The sequence below is a fragment of the Carassius carassius genome, chromosome 24 (genome assembly GCF_963082965.1).
Source record: "Carassius carassius chromosome 24, fCarCar2.1, whole genome shotgun sequence".
Lineage (NCBI taxonomy): Eukaryota > Metazoa > Chordata > Actinopteri > Cypriniformes > Cyprinidae > Carassius > Carassius carassius.
Genome location: NC_081778.1, coordinates 24,041,808 through 24,061,645, shown reverse-complemented (window position 1 = coordinate 24,061,645; position 19,838 = coordinate 24,041,808). Strand labels below are relative to the sequence as shown.

General features: G+C 36.3%; 1 protein-coding gene across 1 annotated transcript; it reads right to left on the bottom strand.

The window, feature by feature from the left end:
- Positions 1-1,534: 1,534 nt before the first annotated feature.
- On the bottom strand, positions 1,535-16,575 carry LOC132103245 (SH3 domain-binding protein 5-like). The gene is made up of 9 exons (XM_059508195.1): positions 16,294-16,575; positions 14,540-14,602; positions 12,962-13,090; positions 7,536-7,700; positions 7,328-7,458; positions 6,746-6,788; positions 4,634-4,853; positions 4,072-4,380; positions 1,535-2,269 (listed from the first exon to the last, which is right to left on the bottom strand). The coding sequence occupies exons 1-9, from the start codon at positions 16,372-16,374 to the stop codon at positions 2,064-2,066; spliced, it is 1,347 nt and encodes a 448-aa protein (XP_059364178.1). The 5' UTR covers positions 16,375-16,575; the 3' UTR covers positions 1,535-2,063.
- Positions 16,576-19,838: the final 3,263 nt, after the last annotated feature.

The following is a 19,838-nucleotide window of genomic DNA, read 5'->3' as shown; positions in this document are numbered from 1 at the left end:
CTTTTTCCCCATCATGTGCATAAAATGTCAACTTGCTTGCTTTGTCACTATCTATCTACCAGCACAACAGAGTACTGTTCGTTCACAGAACATACAATGACCTGAATTTTCTAACATCATAATCTTCTGACTGAAGGTGATGTTCTGTAATGGGGATTGCTCAAGTTGATTCTAATTTCCTCTGACGTATTTATTTGCAAATTAAAAGGTGTACATGTTGTCAGACATGATCACATCTTTCGAACTCCTTACAGTAAGAAACTAACAATGAATATCACGATGACTTTTTTTTTTTAGCATTTATTGTTCTTGGTTAATTTTCACATTTACATTTATCAGGTGCTTGGTTTATATTTTGGCTGTATGTGTATCACCATGAGCTTGGTAGCTGTATATACAGTGCCTTTCAGAAGTTTGGGGTCAGAGTATTTTTCTCCCCTTGTTCTTTAGTTTTTCCACCTTTTTCTAAACGAAATTAATACTTCTATTCTGAAGTCATTAAGTTGATTAAAATAATGCCACAAAAGATTTACATTTTCAAATAAATGCTGTCATTTTAAACTGAAGACCAGAATAATAGCTGCTGAAGATTCAGCCTTTCCATCAAAGGAATAAATTATAATTAAAAATATATGAAATAAATTAACCACATAATAGTAATATTCTGTGACGTAAACTACTCAAAACTTTGCAATTTTAAAGTGCGACGAAGCAAACATTTTCCTGTTTGTGTTTTCACCATGCACACATTCAAGCATTTGTAGGCTTGTTTTATAATAATGCGTCAGGTATCATTGCAGTTTATTTTATTTCAGTCTGAAAACAATTACACAACTTTGTTGTAAACAACAAATGACAAAACGCCATAAGTCACTTTAATACTGCTACAAGTTTTCTTTCCTCCCCATCGGTTCTCCAATCGACAATAACCAATGAACTAACAGAACAAACAGATGGAGATTGTTTGAAAAGTCCAAAAAAACAAAATGATGAGACATAAAGTCACTAAAAAACACCACACAGCCTACTTGGTAGACCTGAAGATGTGCCATCTGTATCAAAATCTCACGCAGAAGCTGGATGGAACATTCAGTAATCGCCCTCTTCATCAGGGTAGCTCTGCAGGTCCTCCACCGAGACCCATCAAATCATTTCCATAAGCTTTCTGCCACCTATCAGTTCAACAGTTGCAAGTACAGCATTCCAGCTTTTTATGCTACTTGTCTTGAACCATTGTCTTGCACAACAACATAGTGAATCTGAATCTATTGCTCTCTTTCTATTTATATTGAAAACAAAAATTGTTCTTTACATGGAGAGAGAAATGGGTGCTATGCAGTGGATTTGGCGGAAGGTGAAATAGCTTCCAGTGACCAGTATGGATCAACCTGTAGCTGCTCAGGTCCCTGGATAACATTGAGGTCCTGACCTGTGATGCAGGTGGTTGGCTTCATTCCTTGTAAGTCACCGTTACAGCACAGAAGCACCTCTGAAGGTTTCGAGTACTTTTTGAAGATGGAAGTCTTTATGAAGCATGTGCAGGCGAGTCTGTTGAGCACCAGGCTGAAGCGAAATCATGCGCCGATGTCCTGGATATAGAAGAACTCAGTAATGACTGTAACATTATACTGCCACACAAATTAAATTCTCCATGACACGGTTACAAAGACAACCAGTGGCATAAATTAGAGCATAATGAATCTCATATGCATTTTTTAAGTAAAAAGTGAAGTGCTAACGCCATCCTTACGTGTCTTGAGTCTCTCTAGATCTGGAACGGTAATTGTGTTTTACAGAGATGCTTGTCTTCTTTTCAAAGCTTAACTCGGTTCTATGCCCCCAATGGCAGATTTGTCTCCTCACCACACTGTGTCATGGTTTGCCTTTCTCACACCCGTGAGATTGAGTGAAAGTTTAGTCTGAAAGTTGGTGGAACATTCTAGACAGTGAGAACAATGGGCTGCGATGACATACTGGTGAAGTGGAGGACGGGTAACTGCCAGTGCTTCTCGCACGGAATGTGAATGAATGCATCAGGTACATTGATGTAGCAGGCACTGCAGTCACATCCCATCCAGCAGGACTGTGGCTGGGGCGGTGTGCTGAGCCAGACCCAGGGGGTCTCCGCCAACGCTTTTTCTGCTTTCATTTCGGCTAAGTTTTAGAGACAGCAGGGGGAAACGGCTATCTAGGCCAAAGGTTGTTTTGGTGTTGCTATTTTTATTGAGAACGTTTTCCAATACAGCCTCAGCACCTTCTGCTCTGTCACCTGTATGTAAAGATTAAGCCAATTAATAAACCACATTAATAACGAAGCAAAATAAAAATTGTTATTAATATTAATAACTGAAATTGTATACATGATTATATATACACGACTCATATCTATATATCTATATATATCTATATATATCTATATATCTATATATATATATATATATATTGTACTATAATATTGTCATATTTTAATATTCAATATTAATCAACATACATTACAGAAATGTTTTGATTTTTAAATTTTTAGTAAATTTTTAATAATACAAATATACACCATACAAATTATAATAATAATGTTACTGTATTATAAAATATAATGTAATCTTTTTTAATAAAAAACTATGCATATACAATTTTAGAATAGTTTTCATATATTTGTATTTTTGACATCTAGTAATATTATATAATGTAATATATTTTTATAATTATACTAAATGCAGTCTTTATATAATATAAATGTTAAATATAAATATGAGTGATGCACGATTTTGGATTTTTGCCTATATACGATATCCCAATATTTTTCAACACTTTTTTTTGCCGATAGCCGATGCTGTTATATTTGCTTTTGTTTGGAAACACCAAGTCTCTCCTGTGTGGAAATCATAAGCAAATTGTTTTTAATTTTGGTTAGTTTTGAACAATAACTTATTTGTTAGAATTAAATATACAATAAGTTATTTTATGACAGTACATTGAAGCTTTGAAAATAACTATAAATAAACTAATTAAATCGCTGCATTTTTTCCCCCAGAAAGATGCAGTAGTAACCTTAACATTTTGTATTAAGGTTTAACATTTGTAGATTGTCTAAAGCAAAAGAGTTTAGAAATTTTAAGATTTTATAGCTCATAATTTGTTTAAAAAGAACATATTACACAAATTAATAAATCAGTATATAAAGCAAAAGAGTTTAGAATTTTTTTAAAGATTTTATAGCTCAATTTGTTTAAAAAGAACATATTACACAAATTAATAAATCAGTATAGGCTAAATTATTTAATTTACAAGTGTCATGTTTGTGATTTTATTTTATTATTATTATTATTCGTGTATGCTATAGCTTCTGACCTTTAAATCAAAAACATACTCATGATTTTGTGACATCAACTACTGCTTTATTGAATCAGAAACAGTCTAATAAATGTTATTAATTAAAACTTCTTATATAACGGGCATTAGGACCCAGGGGGAGGCTGCCACTGCACGTGCTATTACGGTTTATCATACACCTAAAGGTCATTCTTTATGCGCATTCTCAGTTTAAATGCAGCAGATCCAAAACAATTAATCTAATCATCATTCAGGCAAAACTTTACTACAAGAATGAGCCACAATGCTGATGTGATCTAATCACTAGCAAACCCTGAGCACATGAGAGTATTTTCCTATTTATAGTATTTCTCTTATCAGCAAGATATCGATATCGGTATTTTTTTTTCATATGGTGCCAATATGAACATTTAAAGCCATTATCGGCCGATTCTGACATCGCTCTGATAATATTGTGCATTCCTAAATAACGTAATATTTCATAATTATTCTCGATTTATATATATATATATATATATATATATATATATATATATATATATATATATATATATATATATATATATATATATATATATATAGTGTGTATATATATATATATATATATATATATATATATATATATATATATATATATACACACTAATATATATACACACTAATATATATATATATATATATATATATATATATATATATCAGTCAAATCAGTCAACACAAACATATCTAAGAATCTCTCACCTCTCTCTATGTCACACTCAGGGGAGGAGGCGCCGCTGCATTCGCTGCGTGGGCCGAGGATGGGAGACATCAGGCTAAAGTCAGACAAAGAGACGGTGCTGGGCAGGTCCAGACTGCAGGGGCGAGAGGAGCAGGTCGGGGAGGAGGAGGTCGGAGATCCAGAGGAAGAGGAGGATGAGTAGAAAGGACAGGGCAAGTCCTGCGGGCTGTTTGGCCCAGAACTGAAGCTACTGTTGGATTGAGTCTCTGAGTCTTCCGTGGACATGGCACTGGTGCTGCAGTTTTCATCCTCGTAGGACCCAGATGCCACTTCAGAAGAAGAAAGGAAAGATCAGACAAGGTGACACGGGCTCTGAAACATCCTTAGGCATTTTTAAAGGTAACATTTGATTTTTTTAAAGAATTGTTTGGGGACTTTGGTTAAGGGGGGGGGGGGGGGGGTTAACCTGTGTATCTATATATTGTATTATAAACAGACAGACAGCTCCTATATGTTATGTACAGAATTAATACATATAACTTGAATGAATGAAAATATAAGCACAAGATAACTGGTACTCACTTGAAATTCCATCAGATTCGAATTTGAAGCCAGACAAGTCTTCACCAATGACACCATCACCCTCTGCCCCCACGCCTCTCTCCCGCGGGCCTATGCCTAAGGAGCGTCTGCGCTCATGGATCTCATCGGAGATCATCTCCAGGTTTCTCAGGGCTGACTTATATTCCCCTTTAGCCTGCGTCAGCTTGGTCTGGAGGTCATCCACATTCTTCTTCAGTTGCTTAAGAGGCAAGGACAGAAAACAATTAAGCGGATGTTGAAAACGGTACATGGAAACATGGTCTAAAAATAGAAAAAACAAAAAGGCAAATAGATATTTGAGAAGCAAAATTGCTAAATGGTTTTTAATCCAGTGGCATGTTTTTCTAGTTTAAAGCATAAACCTACTAAATTTCTTTAAATGTATTCTTAAAATAAGATAAAAACAGTTTGCCAACAGGATAAAGAAAATAAACTTAGAAACAGTTTAAAAAACAACAACAGTTGATGGTAGCCACTGACTTCCATAGTAAATATGGAAGATGGAAAAATGGCTACCAACAAATTTTCAGTTACCAACATTCTTCAGAAATACCTAGTTTTGTGTTCAGCAGTCATACAGCTTTGGGACAACTTGAGTAAGTGATGACAATTTTCATTTTTGGGTTAAATGTCCCTTTAATTCAACACTCTCAGAAAACAAGTTTTATTTCATTGTGAAATTTTGTAACTGTTTGAAGAATTAAGGAATTAAGTAAAGTATTTTTTTATAAGAGAAGCTATTTAGACGGTGGAAAACAAGAAAGTACTGATACTATTTTTTGCACTATGTGTTTATCATGTATTATTTAAAGGTGCTGTATGTAAGTTTTTGACTCTACTAAAGCACAGAAATACCATAACTTGTTTGCAGACATTTAAGAAACATGCTAAGGTAACATTATCTGAAAAAAAAAGTTCTACAGTCGGTTATTCTCCTTTGAAAATATGCATTCCCAGCCGGAATGTGGGTCTTTGTTTTGGTTTGTGAAACCCGCCCACTGCAAGTTTACCCAATTGACCTATCGGTAAGCCCTGTCCCCCCTTAGTTACTGCTGCGAATTCAGACAAACAAACGGAGTTGCTAACGGTCTTAAAATGACAGCTGTCAGTGGGAAAACCTTGTCATTATAACTTTTTGATAAATTTTGGACACAGAAGGACCACCATTCAAGTGGGATATATGGAGGGATAGATATATATAGATATAGATATATATATAAATTTAAAATAAATACTGTGGGTATTAATTTGGATGTGAGGGTTTACAGATCACAATGCAAGCGGGAGAAGCCTCATGTTACATTCGTCATGATCGCAGATAACAACATTCCAGATCAACACTATTCATGTACCGCAGGGTACGATTGAATGAATTTACATTTAACCAGTTTAATATGAAGAGGCAGTGAAATGTAGACCTTCGTTTATGTGTTTTTGCCCTACACTGTTCATGATGCGAGAACAGTTCACTATTTAGGTTTGTAAGAGCACTGACTCACTAACTTTCAGGTTTGCTAGTTTTAGCTTGCTGAAACACAAGATGACATTAACGTTCTGGTTGAGCAGATAAAAACTGTAACTTAACGAGAGTATGACAACCAGAAAACATTTTTGTCTTCATTGAGATTGGGGTTGAATAGTGACATTTTGCTCTGTTTTATTTGGTTTTAGGAAATGTAATAAAATATATTGCCTATCCTCTCAGGATACCTGGAATCAGTGTTACAAGCACCACAGTCATCGTTTTTCCATTTTCATATCATTTTTTTCTATGGCACTGAAACCTATAGATGTCGGAGTTCCGCTCCCCGTGCAACTGATACTCAACTGCAATTGACTCAGCTACGTTCGAGGGGAGGGGGACAGATAGGTCAATTGTATTTAAGCACTCCCTGTTGCCAACTGGCGGAAAACACAGCTTATATAATTTAATTCATCGTCAAGGGCGCTCGAGTCTGAAGAGGAGGGGCTGGGTGAAAAAACCCTCTCCAATATCTTTAATTTGGACTGCAATACTTAGGTCAACCACTCTGTGTCAATCTTACAAACAGCACCTTTAAAACTAAATTTCCATAAGTCATATTTAAGTACCTCAAGCTGCAAGTAATATTTGGCCTTCATTTCAAAGTAGGGCCTGAAAAGGAGAGAGGGAGAAAAAGCGATTAGAGCTACTGCAAAGACCTATAAACAGCATAGTACATAGCACCATGGCAACTCTTCACATATGCTGGCACATTAGGCAAATGCGGAGTAAGAAGATAAGTAGGGTTGAGCTCCTCTATGATCCTGCTGAGTCACTATCACTGGTGAGAAACCCACCCTCAGCTGAAGTTCACCTCAGATATTCATGGGTTTAACATAAGCCTAGCCTCACAGATGCTTGACAAAAAGCCTCACAGATGCTTGACAATTATAGACAAAAACTACCTAGCTATCTGCTGATATTGCTAGTAATTAAATATAACCACATCAACAGCAAAAAAATTAAATAAAAAAAATGAATAAATACTACAGTTCCCATAAACATATAACCTAGTCACCTTCCATTGGATTTTTTAGTTTATTGGTGCTGTTTTGTGTGAAATATGCATCAGATATGTTAAGCAAAGACTATTATAAGCTTAAATGGTTTTACTGAATGCTTGTGTGTTTAACAGATTAATCTGTAAATACTTAGACTTGTTGATGGTGCGTTTGAGCTTCTTCTCCAGCTGTTTCATACAACTAATGGCGGCAGTGTATTTAGCAGCAGTTTCCTTGTGCAGTAGCTCACTGCGTGTTTTTATCTGCTCGGCCTCCATCACCTACAAACCAAAACATGGATTTTTGAGTGTTTTCTTGTAGAACCCAATCTACCATCCCACTCCTCTGCATCACTCACTCGCTGTGTTGCGTGGTTGAGCATCTCCTGCCAGGCTGAGTCAAACTGCCCCTTATCATCCTCCAACAGCCTCTGTTCAGCCAGGGCGATGGTCTCTTTGGCCGCCCGCAGTTCTTCCGTGGCCCTCTGGAAGTCTTGTGTGGATCTCTGTGCTTCAAGCTGAGTCTGTGGGACAGGTAGAGGGCAGGAGCATCAACCTTGTGTGTCTGATGACAGACAGCAACCAGTGCTCCTTCATAAATAAACTTTGAACAGGACAGTGCTGGCAGACTGGACTAACTAAATGTTCATATACGTATATATGAACATTTCGTTTTCATACAAATCTGTACGATCTTACATGGCCTTTGGAAAATCTATGGAGCAATCAGTGCTAGAGATGGAGAAACTTTAATCATACACAGAGATTCCTGTATGGTGACATATTAAAGCCACCCTTGAACTTTCTTTATGGTAAATTAAAGCCAGTCATGCTAAAGCTGTGCAATCATAACCCTTTCCTATTCCTTCACTTTTTAACTTTAATCTCCAAGTTACTCCCACTGACAGAAAAGCCAGCCAAAACCTCTTTGCTTATCTTTTGCTTATCTGCTTATCCAAACAAAACTGGATCAAATTTCCAATTCCAACCAACGGCAAGAAGACAGTTTTATACTTTGAAGCCATTTTCAGTGTAGAGAAAATCAAATAAATTTAGAGAAAATAATACTGTAATTCATACAAGGTTGATCTTCTGCATTAAAGCGAAATATTACTATGATATTATCTACCTATCAATCTATACAAACATATATAGAGATATATTAAGCATTATAAAGTGCCTTTTAAACTAAAATTAAACTGATTATATTGGAAAAGAGCAGCATGAATATTCTACCAAATGGAGAAAGTCATACAGGCTAGTCATAGCAAATAGGGTGACTTTCACAATAAAACTGAACAGTTTAGATATACTTGTGATTTACATCTCTACTATAAAATGAAAAACTGAATATGTAAAGTTACAGTATCAGACACTGTAAATGGCAATCCCATGGATATCCAATAATCCCAGGGATAATCCTCTACCTTTCCTCCAATCTGTCCTATCATTGGCTTTCATTCTTCATTTGAGACAGCTCAATCCATTTACTTTTTCCTTTCCCAATTCCTCCATTCCCTTCTTCACTCACACACACAAGCTATTTTTAGCCCAGGCTTCAGAGTTGATGTGTTGCTGACGCATTGCCATGGAGAACTGACAGCGGGGAATCGCTGCAGATGGCAGGACAGAACTCCAATCCAATCAGTAAAGGATACAGACGGATGGAAAGGCTGAAGTGGGAAGTTGTAAAATAAAATTAAATAAAAAAAAAGTGTATTTTAGCTAAATAAAACATAAGACAACAATCAAGCTATATGATTTTATAATGTCAGTACACTGTAAAGAATTCAGCAGATGTCAAAAGTTTGGATGCTTTCAATATTCATTAAAAGGTATACTGAGGTCAAAATTTATTTCCTAAGGAGTAGCGTGTTAATATTAACTGCTTCAAATCAGTTCCAATGCACAGTGAGGCACTGAAATAAACTATCTAACATTTAACAAGTGGTACAAAAATGATTTTATTTAATATTTTTTTATTTTTTTAATGTGATATCAGTTCAGCTGACTTTTACACAGAGAAGCTGGTTATTCATTTTACCCCAATTAAATGGAGAAAAAAAGTACTTCTCTTCATTAATAAAAAAGCCCTCTTAAATCAAAGCTTTATCTGCTTTCAGACACCTGATTTTATTGACTCCAGCTTTAATCACATTTTGACCAAAAATAATGCAGAGGTGGTCTCAAAATGAGATGTTTTGGGTCGAGGGTGACCTAGCTGACTGGCTGTTTTGATTTTAACATGTTAAACAATCGTCCTGGTTCTGACATAACAATAAAGTCAATTATTTTACGATGCTTTTATGCATCTTGTTTAACATGGAATAAATAAATAAGGTCATTGTGGCTCTTTCTGACCTAGAGATCCTTATTGTTTAAAGATTATTGACTGAAGGCGGAAGGCAGTGGAGAGGTTATGACACACAAACTGATTGCAATAAATCTGCTTTGGTGTCATGTGTTCACCATTATAACGGTTTACCACCAAGAAAGCACACATTCAACCAACCAAGCATACATTACAGTCCAATTCCCCATTCCACAGCAGAGGTAATGAGGGCTTCTGCAAATTGACACAATTTTCTCTCTCATTCCTCTGAGTACTGTGGTTTCTCAACTTCCTGCCAACACATATGCCATGTGAGAATGGGTACAGGAAAAATAATCAATCAGAAAAAAACAAGGAAAGATGACAGGTAGCCACGGATGAGATAAAGGCATTTCCAACCATCCCTACAGTCTTACAGCCAAACATTACAGAATATTATCTGAGGGGTTTCACTGTACTGCCTCAATGTTTGACTGCCAAAATGATGTTATAAAGCAGACTAACAGATTTTCTCCACATAACAGAGCAACACAGAACTGAATTTTGCACTGTTGCCACCAGCTTTCGATTAAGTCTTAGAGTTTAAAGAGGGACTGAACCGTCCAAGAAAGGCTCATTGTGGTTAGTAGGTGATCATTAGGGGAGAGAAAATATACATTTTATGCATGTGTGCGCACACACACACACATACATACATACATATCAAAATACATGAAAAGTAATGTTATAAATGTTGCAATGATCCGGTTTGTATGAAAGCAACACTTTCCTGTAGTTTAGTGGAAACGTGTCTTTATCATGGCATTAGGAGAACACAAGGTCACATTTAGGGCATCTGAGCTAATCTTAAAGTGAAGGAATTTACATTGAAACTACACGTTTTTATGAGAAGGCAGAAATGCTGCAGTGGCACTCTGAGAGAGTTCGATGACACTCGCAAATAGCTGCAGGTGTTTTACCTGTGCTGCCCATCTGACAAGGGCGGTGCCCACTTCTCAAACTCAAGTGCTGAGTAGGACCATTGAAATCATTATTTGCAGCATAAATGTCCTTCCCTGTGTTCAATTGTGCTCTGAAGACATATCACGGCTCTTCTAAAGCAGAGGAGTTCAGTGTTATATGTAGACAGAATCTAATGTTCACAGCATAAGCGTTTCCACACTCTACATCGTGGTTATATAATGATTAGCTAAACACGAGGATGGCAAATTATTTTATTTACATACAGAAGTCTCAAAAGGTACAATAGCAAAAACAGCCTGTTTAAGATTAAGACTTTTTGTGGACATACATATAATTTCTAACAAATGCAGTTAATTTGAACTTTGTTCATCAAAGAATCCTGAACAAAATATATCACGGTTTCCACAAACATCAGGCAGCAGAAATGTTTTGAGAAATGATAACAGTAAGAAAACTGTGAATAAATTATGACAATATAACAATACTTTTTGTATAAACTCTTCCATTAATACGATCAAAATAATTGCAGTAAACCATTTAACTTCAAAATTGTATTCACCTATATAACAAGGCTCTTGAATAAAGCTAAGGTTTTCACAAATCCAACCTAGTAAAATCATATTTTACAAGTATTCTGGAAGAGCATCAAACAGTAGCTGGAAAATATATGCGAAGGAACATGTGTGCGCGTTATTCAGAAGAGCTCTTATTGAGAAATGTTTTCTGAATTATTACTATGGAGAATAGTGTTTGAAAATCTTTCCACCTTGAATCAACAGACCATGTCATACACGGTAATGCTACAGTTTCCTGCATTCATTACACCTCATCACTGATTCCATCTAAACTCAACAGTCTTCAACTTCTCTCAAAGCAGAGATATACTGACAACTGCTGCAGAGGCTTTGTGATCCATGCATTTTTTTGTAAAGAACACTGATGGACACTTGATGATCGTACAAGTGTAAACTAAAATTTTAAGTCGGCCGATCCAAACACATTAAAGCACAAATAAAAATCATATTCGTAAGAGAAAATATACTAGCATGATATAACTTGCATGATAAACAAGCGTTTTTAATCTCTGAAAGTTATAGTACAGTTTTATGGTACGTCAGACTGTCCCCTTTAAAAACGAGACAATTCTTTTTATTCAAAGAGACGCTGGAATGTAGCAGATCTACAAAATGTTGTAGTCTAAAACTGCTTCTCTTAATATAGCACAGTGTAACATCTGATAAGGGAAGTGATAAAACAAGAACTAGCTCAGAAGAAAATTAATTAACTGCAAGTATAATTTAAATAAGGGAGGATTTCCACTGATGGTTGCCACAAAAACTGGCAACAAAGGCCATAAGTGGTTATTGAAAATGCTTAAACATACTGGAGGAAATTTAGGGGGAGACTGTCAGCGAGAGACAGTGCAGGGGTGGGGGAAAAAAGACATGGCAAACCACAGAGACAGGCAACAGTTAAAGCTCCACTGCAGAGAGACACTAAAGAGGGGAGAAGAGAGAGACTGGAGGGACTAAGCATGCAGAGTATAGACAAGCCTGACATCTATTTTATACATATGAAAACCATATACAATTCCCTAATTTCTCTTAAAGACCCATACAATCACATCAGGAGAACGTTTAGGTTTTTAATCCATGTTTTAAAGAGTTTAATTTATCGTTTAAATGTTACAGTCTTGCTTGAAACGGTTTCAAATTAGAATAATACCAGCCAGTATAAAAGCACATCCTTCAACAGAATGAAGACAGTTTAAACCATTTCAAATGAATTACCACCACATCTTTTATAATAAATGACCTTGGCAACCCAGACGGGATTGAGTTCCATAAAAACAGTGCAGTTTGTCCCTGAGGAAAACAATAACTTCTAAGGACACATCGCTCTCTTTCACAACCAAGTAAACTGCCTAAAAAATGTGATTGAATAGGCCATTTATAATTCTTCCTTCATGGAGTGAAAATGCAACACTCTAAACAATCTTGCCCCAGTTTCAGAATAGGTCAACGCTCTCACTTTAACTGATTCAGTCAATTAAAGTTTACAAAGTGTTGTATAAAAATAAGACGAACTTTGCTTTTATAAGGAAGTCAAAGCAAATGTGACATTTTACACCCCTTTCTCACCCCCTGCTTCAACACCCCAGCTGTAAAGGGACTAACTGAGATAAACTGATAATCTGTTCTTAAAACAGCACAGGCCCTTGAAAAAAAAGAGAACTGAAATTTGAGCATTTAAACATTCACTCTTTCTAAGCAAAGTGATGAACGAAGCCAAGCACCGGAGTTAATGCCAATGTGCCATCCAGTTTATAGCGGATAACAAGATGATAGCACAGTAATCTCCAGAGAGGGATAAAAGAAAACACACCACAGACAAAATGGAGGTGTGCCAATTAAAAATAGACGTTGTATGGATAAAGTTGGCTTTAGGAAGATGATATCGAGTTCTTGTTTTGATTTTTTTTTGCCTCACCTGCCGTGCCACCCGCCGGGCCTCCCAGTATGGTTTCGATTCGTCCACCGCTTTCCCAATCTTCTTCACCAGCTCGTCTAACTTTAGAGTGGCTTCCACCAGCACCGAGCGAAACCTTTGCCTGGCTTCCTATGGACAGACAAAAATAATCAAATGAAAATTTTATGTAAATTCTGTATAATGCTGACCACATCTGAAATCAACTGAGTTATTGGAAGCACAAGGAATGTTATGCAACTACATAAATATTAAACCCACTAAGAATTTATGATAAGAAAAGGTTTCAACTGCTTTGCACATAAAAAGTGCTTCACATGAAAAGGGAGTAAAATCTGTTTATTTGTAATCTGATTTGCAAGAAGATCTGTGAAGCACACAGAAAATATTCTTTCCACTTGCGTTGTAAACAAGCTTTTTCTTAAAGGTAATTCAATCATTATTTTATACTTATTGCCCAAGACAAAGTAATGAGATTAAATTCCATTCGTCAGAACACAGATTGATTATTTGCAATGGACAAATATTCCAGGAAAAAATTAAACAACAAGAGTTCAATCTTTGAAGTGCAACATGGCCATTGACGCAAAAGCAACACTAATTTGGTTGATAACTAAATAGCTCAATTATGGGATTCTCAGAACAGTCAGTTGGATTCATGAAACTGCATAAACGGAGATAAATATTTCTACAGCAAGAACTATTGTCATTTCCTAACTTTTTGTGTGTGTAAAACAACCTACAATCTTACCTTAATGTCTAAAGATGGTTAGAAGTCTATAAAAACCTTCATCTTCCCTAAATTTCACATATAGTTAACATACTCTATTACTTATACTTTATTCATTTCATCTGCAGGAAACAACTTGCTCATATGTTCAGTGTGGAAGGCTGTGTTTGTGCTGAAGTTTCAATATGAAGGACAAAATACGAGTCCTGTTTAAGCCAATTAAACAATAAAACTGAACTGCCAGAGAAATCAGGAAGCAGGAGAGTATTTCTCCTTCAGTATGTTTTTGCCTCACAATCAGACTACAGACGAGCTAAGTCATCTTATTAAATTATTACATTAGGACATGCCCAAACAATGAACTCCATGGCATTGGGACAATTTAGTGTGACCAGAGTGACCACATGACTGAGCCTGAAAAGTGTGTTTTTGTTTTAACAAAAAAAAAAGGTCCTTGTTTTCTGCGTGCAGACATTGCGTCTGGAAATGCTTTTTAATGGGGGAAAAAATAGGAACCAAAGAGGTATATAAAAGCAAAATGTCATATTCCTGGTCATTTTGTGGGATAAATTAAAACTATCCAAATGTGATTTTCTATTTTCGTAAAGCACAAAAATATATTTTTACTGGATACAAGTTCCAGTCATTTAATGTGCTCAGAGAACCCTTGAGCTATTGCATAATCCTGACATTATAACACATTCTGTTACTTGATGTGCCATGGTACAAAATCCAAACATAGATTAACAATTTACCAGCTGATGTATGGCATTTTCCTATTAGAAAAAGTTAAAACTGACAAAATTCTTGTCTTTAGGAAAAACATATTTTGGATATTTGTGCAATCATACCTCCAGCTCAGTTTCACATCTGTTGATGTCATCTGTGGACTGATTCAGCTTCTCAAGCTCTCCCTATAAAGACAATTCAGAGTCAGAAATCTGAAACAGAGACATATTCCACTGATTTCGGTTTTTCATAGACTGCAGTAGCACAGAGAAAAGAGAGATAAGTTGGTTAATGCTACATATATTTTGATACGAGTATCCTGTAGAGAACTCCAAGCAGCTGGGCTTTAAAATCTGACAATTAATGCAGTGCTGCCATGTTCATTTATTGTAAGCAGCTATACAAATTATAAACTTGCTAAATTCACAGGCTCCAGTTGCGCTTTATTATTATTTCCACAATTGCTAGTTCATGACATCCATTGTAGCCTATAAAGAAGTTTGATCCACCATTAATTGCAGTTGTCACTATATATTGTGCTGACCAGCTGGCTCCTACCTTCACACAGATCACAGGAGCTGTGCAAAGTCTCTTCCTGCTTCAAACGCTCCACCATCATCCCCATCCCAAAGAAACCCAAAATTACAGGACTAAATGTCTTCAGACCTTTGCCATTAGCATCTGTGGTCATGAAGTCATTTGAAAGACTGGCCCACCTGAAAAACATCACTGGACCCTTGCTGGAACCCCTGCAGTTTGCTTATCGAGCAAACAGGTCTGTGGATGATGCAGTCGACATGGGACTACACTACATCTGTTAACTCATCAATTAACTCAGCTCTCTGTGTCCACCTCCATCTGTCAGTGGATCGCCAGCTCCCTGACAGTAAGTCCAACCTTCAGTCACTGAATCCATTCTCTGCACTTCTATAACTGTCTGGTTCAGCTCAGCTACCTACTAAATCAGACCTTAAAAGATAGCAGTGGATAGTCCGGACTGCTGAGCAATCACTGATACACTGATGAGAACTGCTCATCCAGAACGAGTAAAAGAGCTGGAAAATAAACATTGTAAACCTTCACACCCAGGCCACTTCCTCTCTGATCTGTTGCTGTCTGGTCGGTTTTTCCCTCAGGCGATCCACCTCATGAACAGTTAACTTGGAAATTTATTTCAAACACATACTTCTTATTTACATCTCCTTACATTTGTAGATAACACAGCTGTACACAAATACCATTTATTTTGTATATTGTGAATTTAAAAATATATTTCTTATATATTATTTCCTATTCACTTATCCCATTTTTATTATGTGTGGTTTGTCTTGTAACTGTCATTCTGTTCGTGCATTGGAAGCTTTTGTCGCTAAAACAAATTCCTTGTATGTGCATAAAGCTTTCTGATTCTGATAATGGCTATTTTTGTTTCGCCATTTCATTCCTGTTTCTTGTTTTTTATTTTCGGTTACCATCCAAATTCCGAATTTTTATAGTAAGTTTATTCTACAAAACGTTACATCAATGGAATACGCATATTTTCACTGCGATAAAAACCCTAGGGTTTCTTTCATGCGTATTGTTCGTTTTGTGAGAGCAGGTGGCTCGTTTTTCCGCTGAGATCTGGCAACACTGAACTGGGGCATCGGTGCACTCAGTGCCGCAGACGAGCCGTCAATAAAAAGCAAGTTGCAGGGAATTAATCAATAATTCTCGATATAGGGATTAACATGTAATACGTCCGATAAGCAAAATGTGATATGAACCAACCAACTAAATCAACGTGTAAATGTAATGTGCATTTGAAATGATCGCTCCTTTTATCTCATTCGATAGATTGAAATGCATTTAATTACACATATCAATGGCAGTCTACCTGGATTCTCGGGTCCACCTCTTCTTCCTTGGGTGAGTCAAATTCTTCATCTGACCTGTTTTCCTTGTCTGAACTGTCCATTTTATTTTATTATGTTGCTAAAGAAATTAAAGGAATGCCCTCCTGTGAGGTGAATGCTAAGTATATGCGTCCGTTAGAGATTATTACACTTGAATCACCGAGATCAGTCCCCTCTGGATTCGTCAATTAAAGAGAGAGATGCAGAGAGGCACGCGCGTGTCCGGATCCCCGCACTCACGCACACACACAGCTGTGCCGTATGGGAGCCGTGAAGACAACGTGAAGCCTAACCCCGCCCCCTTCGTCTATCTCTCTCTCTCTCTCTCTCTCTCTCTCTCTCTCTCTCTCTCTCTCTCTCTCTCTCTCTCTCTCTCTCTCTCTCTCTCTCTCTCTCCCAACACTTCAGGCAGTGAATGTCAAATTGTTGACAATGAAAAAAACGTTTTGTCTAAAGAGTGAGAGAGCACTAGGCTTCCAGTATTTAACCTGATTAGTGTACAGGTGTCACGCCACACAAAATGTTGCTAATCATTAATGTGAAAACGAAATATACTAATGAAAAGCTGGAGCAAACTTTTACTACTATTGCTCATTATCATTATTATCAAATGTTTTATTGTTTAATAATATTTTACTTTGTTATTTATTTTTCATTATTAAAATATATCTTAAAGTATCATAAAGATATTATCTTATATAAGTGAATATTTCCTCTTTTTTTAAAACGTGATCGTTTAGGATTGTAAGTTTCGGATCTTAAAACTGTTACTATTATCATGATTTTTAAAAATCATTTTTGACTGATTATTAAAAACTGTGTATAGGCTTATTTATAGATATATCAGCAATAAAATATTATCATGAAAACCCTGCATAGCCTCTTGTCAAAAAGTATAACTGAAAGACAACCATTTTACAGCTATATCCCAATAAAAGTTATTAGCAATTGAAGGCCATAAGGCCTTTAACATTTATCTTTTCAAAATAAAAGAGGCACTTACTACATGGAATAATCTTTTGGGAAAGCTTTCCAAAAACATTTTCTACATTATATAATCATATCTCTAATGCCAAAATGATGGCATATAAAATATGACAAATCAAAGCATATAAAATAGATATGTCATTGTTAACCTTCCTAAGACCTGTGACATTAAAATGAAGCACAGATTTGTAGAACAATACTTCAGGTGTTGATATAACATGTTATACAACACTCATGCATTTTTTATTTATTTTTACATGAAATTAGAGCGTCAGTACATACATTTTGCTCTTTGTCGCCATCTCTGTTTTAAACCTGCAATTGCACTTCTTTGCTGAATTCTCTTCTTTACGTGGGTTATGCACAGCTCCTCCACCTGGATGAATCTAATGTTTTGAGGTGGACTGTCAGTCAATGTACCAGTGTAGATGCTCACTGTAATTAAAGATATTAAAGAAAAATATCATGTCTGCTAATTTTGTTCTGACCAACTGAAAAAAAAAGTTATGCAATAAATCGCCCTAACAATGTTGATCAAATCTAACTATTGCAAAGTTAGCTCAAATCATGTCAAACTGTGCAAATTATTATTATTGTGATACTATGTTCTCAAATTGTTATACATTGTTCTGAAGTATAAATTGCTATACTTTGTCAAGTCAAGTTGAGCATTATTGTCATTCCACATGTGTGGACATACAGTGGATTGAAATGTCATCCTTCACAGAAATACAACAATGAAGTAAACCAGTATATACACATACTAACCTACTGACAGATTTTGACTATAAATATACTGTATATAAATGTTTACCTATATATAAACTAAAAAATACCAACTATACAAATGCTTCACATAAATACACAACTAACCTACTGACATATATAAAATATATATAAAGGTTTGCCAATACATAAACTACAAAACTCCATGCTTGGAGTTTCAGAGGAGGGCGTGGTGATTTGAGTTCAGGGCTCTCACAGCATGGGGGGAAAGCTGTTGTTCTGATGCTCTGGTACCATCTTCCTGATGGTAGGAGCTGGAAGAGACTGTGGGAGGGATGGGTGGGGTCCTTCATGATACTGTTGGCTTTGCTGGAGCATCGTGTAAGGAAAATGTTCAGGATGAAGGGGAGAGGGGTTCCGATTATTTTTGTAGCCGTGTTCACTGTTTGCTAGAGGGTCTTACAGTCTGCTGCACTAAAGTTCCAATACCAGACAGTGATGCAGCTGGTCAGCACACTCTCTATGGTTCCCCTGTAGAATGTGGTGAGGTTGGGTGGAGGGAAACTTGCTCTTTTCAGCCGGGGGAGAAAGTGTGGCACTGTTGTGCCTTCTTGGAGAGTGACATGGTGTTTGTGGTCCAGGTGAGATCCTCTGTGATGTGCATCAATTCTACATCCTTTTCTCAGAGACCCAATAAATCAGTGCAATGCCCTGAAAGATTTCTAAAAACACTACACCCCTTTCATTCTTTCTCTTTCTCTCTTTTTTGTTCCTACTGTTCGCTTTATTGTGTTTTCTTTTAATTAATTAATTAAATTAAATATACAGTACAGACCAAAAGTTTGGACACACCTTCTCATTCAAAGAGTTGTCTTTATTTTCATGACTATAAAAATTGTAGAGTCACACTGAAGGCATCAAAACTATGAATTAACACATGTGGAATTATATATGGAATTATATACATAACAAAAAAGTGTGAAACAACTGAAAATATGTCATATTCTAGGTTCTTCAAAGTAGCCACCTTTTGCTTTGATTACTGCTTTGAACACTCTTGGCATTCTCTTGATGAGCTTCAAGAGGTAGTCACCTGAAATGGTCTTCCAACAGTCTTGAAGGAGTTCCCCGAGAGATGCTTAGCACTTGTTGGCCCTTTTGCCTTCTGTCTGCGGTCCAGCTCACCCCTAAACCATCTCGATTGGGTTCAGGTCCGGTGACTGTGGAGGCCAGGTCATCTGGCGCAGCACCCCATCACTCTCCTTCTTGGTCAAATAGCCCTTGATGCCTTCAGTGTGACTCTACAATTTTCATAGTCATGAAAATAAAGAAAACTCTTTGAATGAGAAGGTGCGTCCAAACTTTTGGTCTGTACTGTACAGTAGGACTATATCTTTTGTGATTTAAGTTAGAAGAATTTTCTTTTTTATATTAAAGTTCAATTGTAATAATATTAATGGAATTTGAATGGGAAATAAACACAAAGAAAATACATTTCAACGGAACATTATGCCTAAATATTATGATACTATTTATATATGTAGGCTATCTCTCTCTGAAAGGACAAGTGTGCAGCGTCCTGGCCTTCTAATGACAGAAGCCAGATAAAAGTAGGCTATTAGATAATGATAGAACTGTACAGTCATTGTTCTGGTCCTTTTCTAAGTCATAAAGCGAAAAACGCAAATGTTCTCAGTGCAGTGTTTTTGGAAACGAAGGCTACATCGATTCAATCGTCACTCGATTGGTTGAACTTTCTGTGCATACTAATGTCTGTTTAAAGCCTTATTTTACTCTCTATGGTTTAAAGATG

Excerpts from the sequence above, each read along its gene's own strand:
- LOC132103245 (XM_059508195.1), bottom strand. The coding sequence starts at position 16,374 with ATGGACAGTTCAGACAAGGAAAACAGGTCAGATGAAGAATTTGACTCA. Across the intron at positions 4,381-4,633 it reads CGAATCTGATGGAATTTCAA|TGGCATCTGGGTCCTACGAG; the intron begins GTGAGTACCAGT and ends CTTCTTCTGAAG. Across the intron at positions 2,270-4,071 it reads TGAGTGTGACATAGAGAGAG|GTGACAGAGCAGAAGGTGCT; the intron begins GTGAGAGATTCT and ends CTTTACATACAG.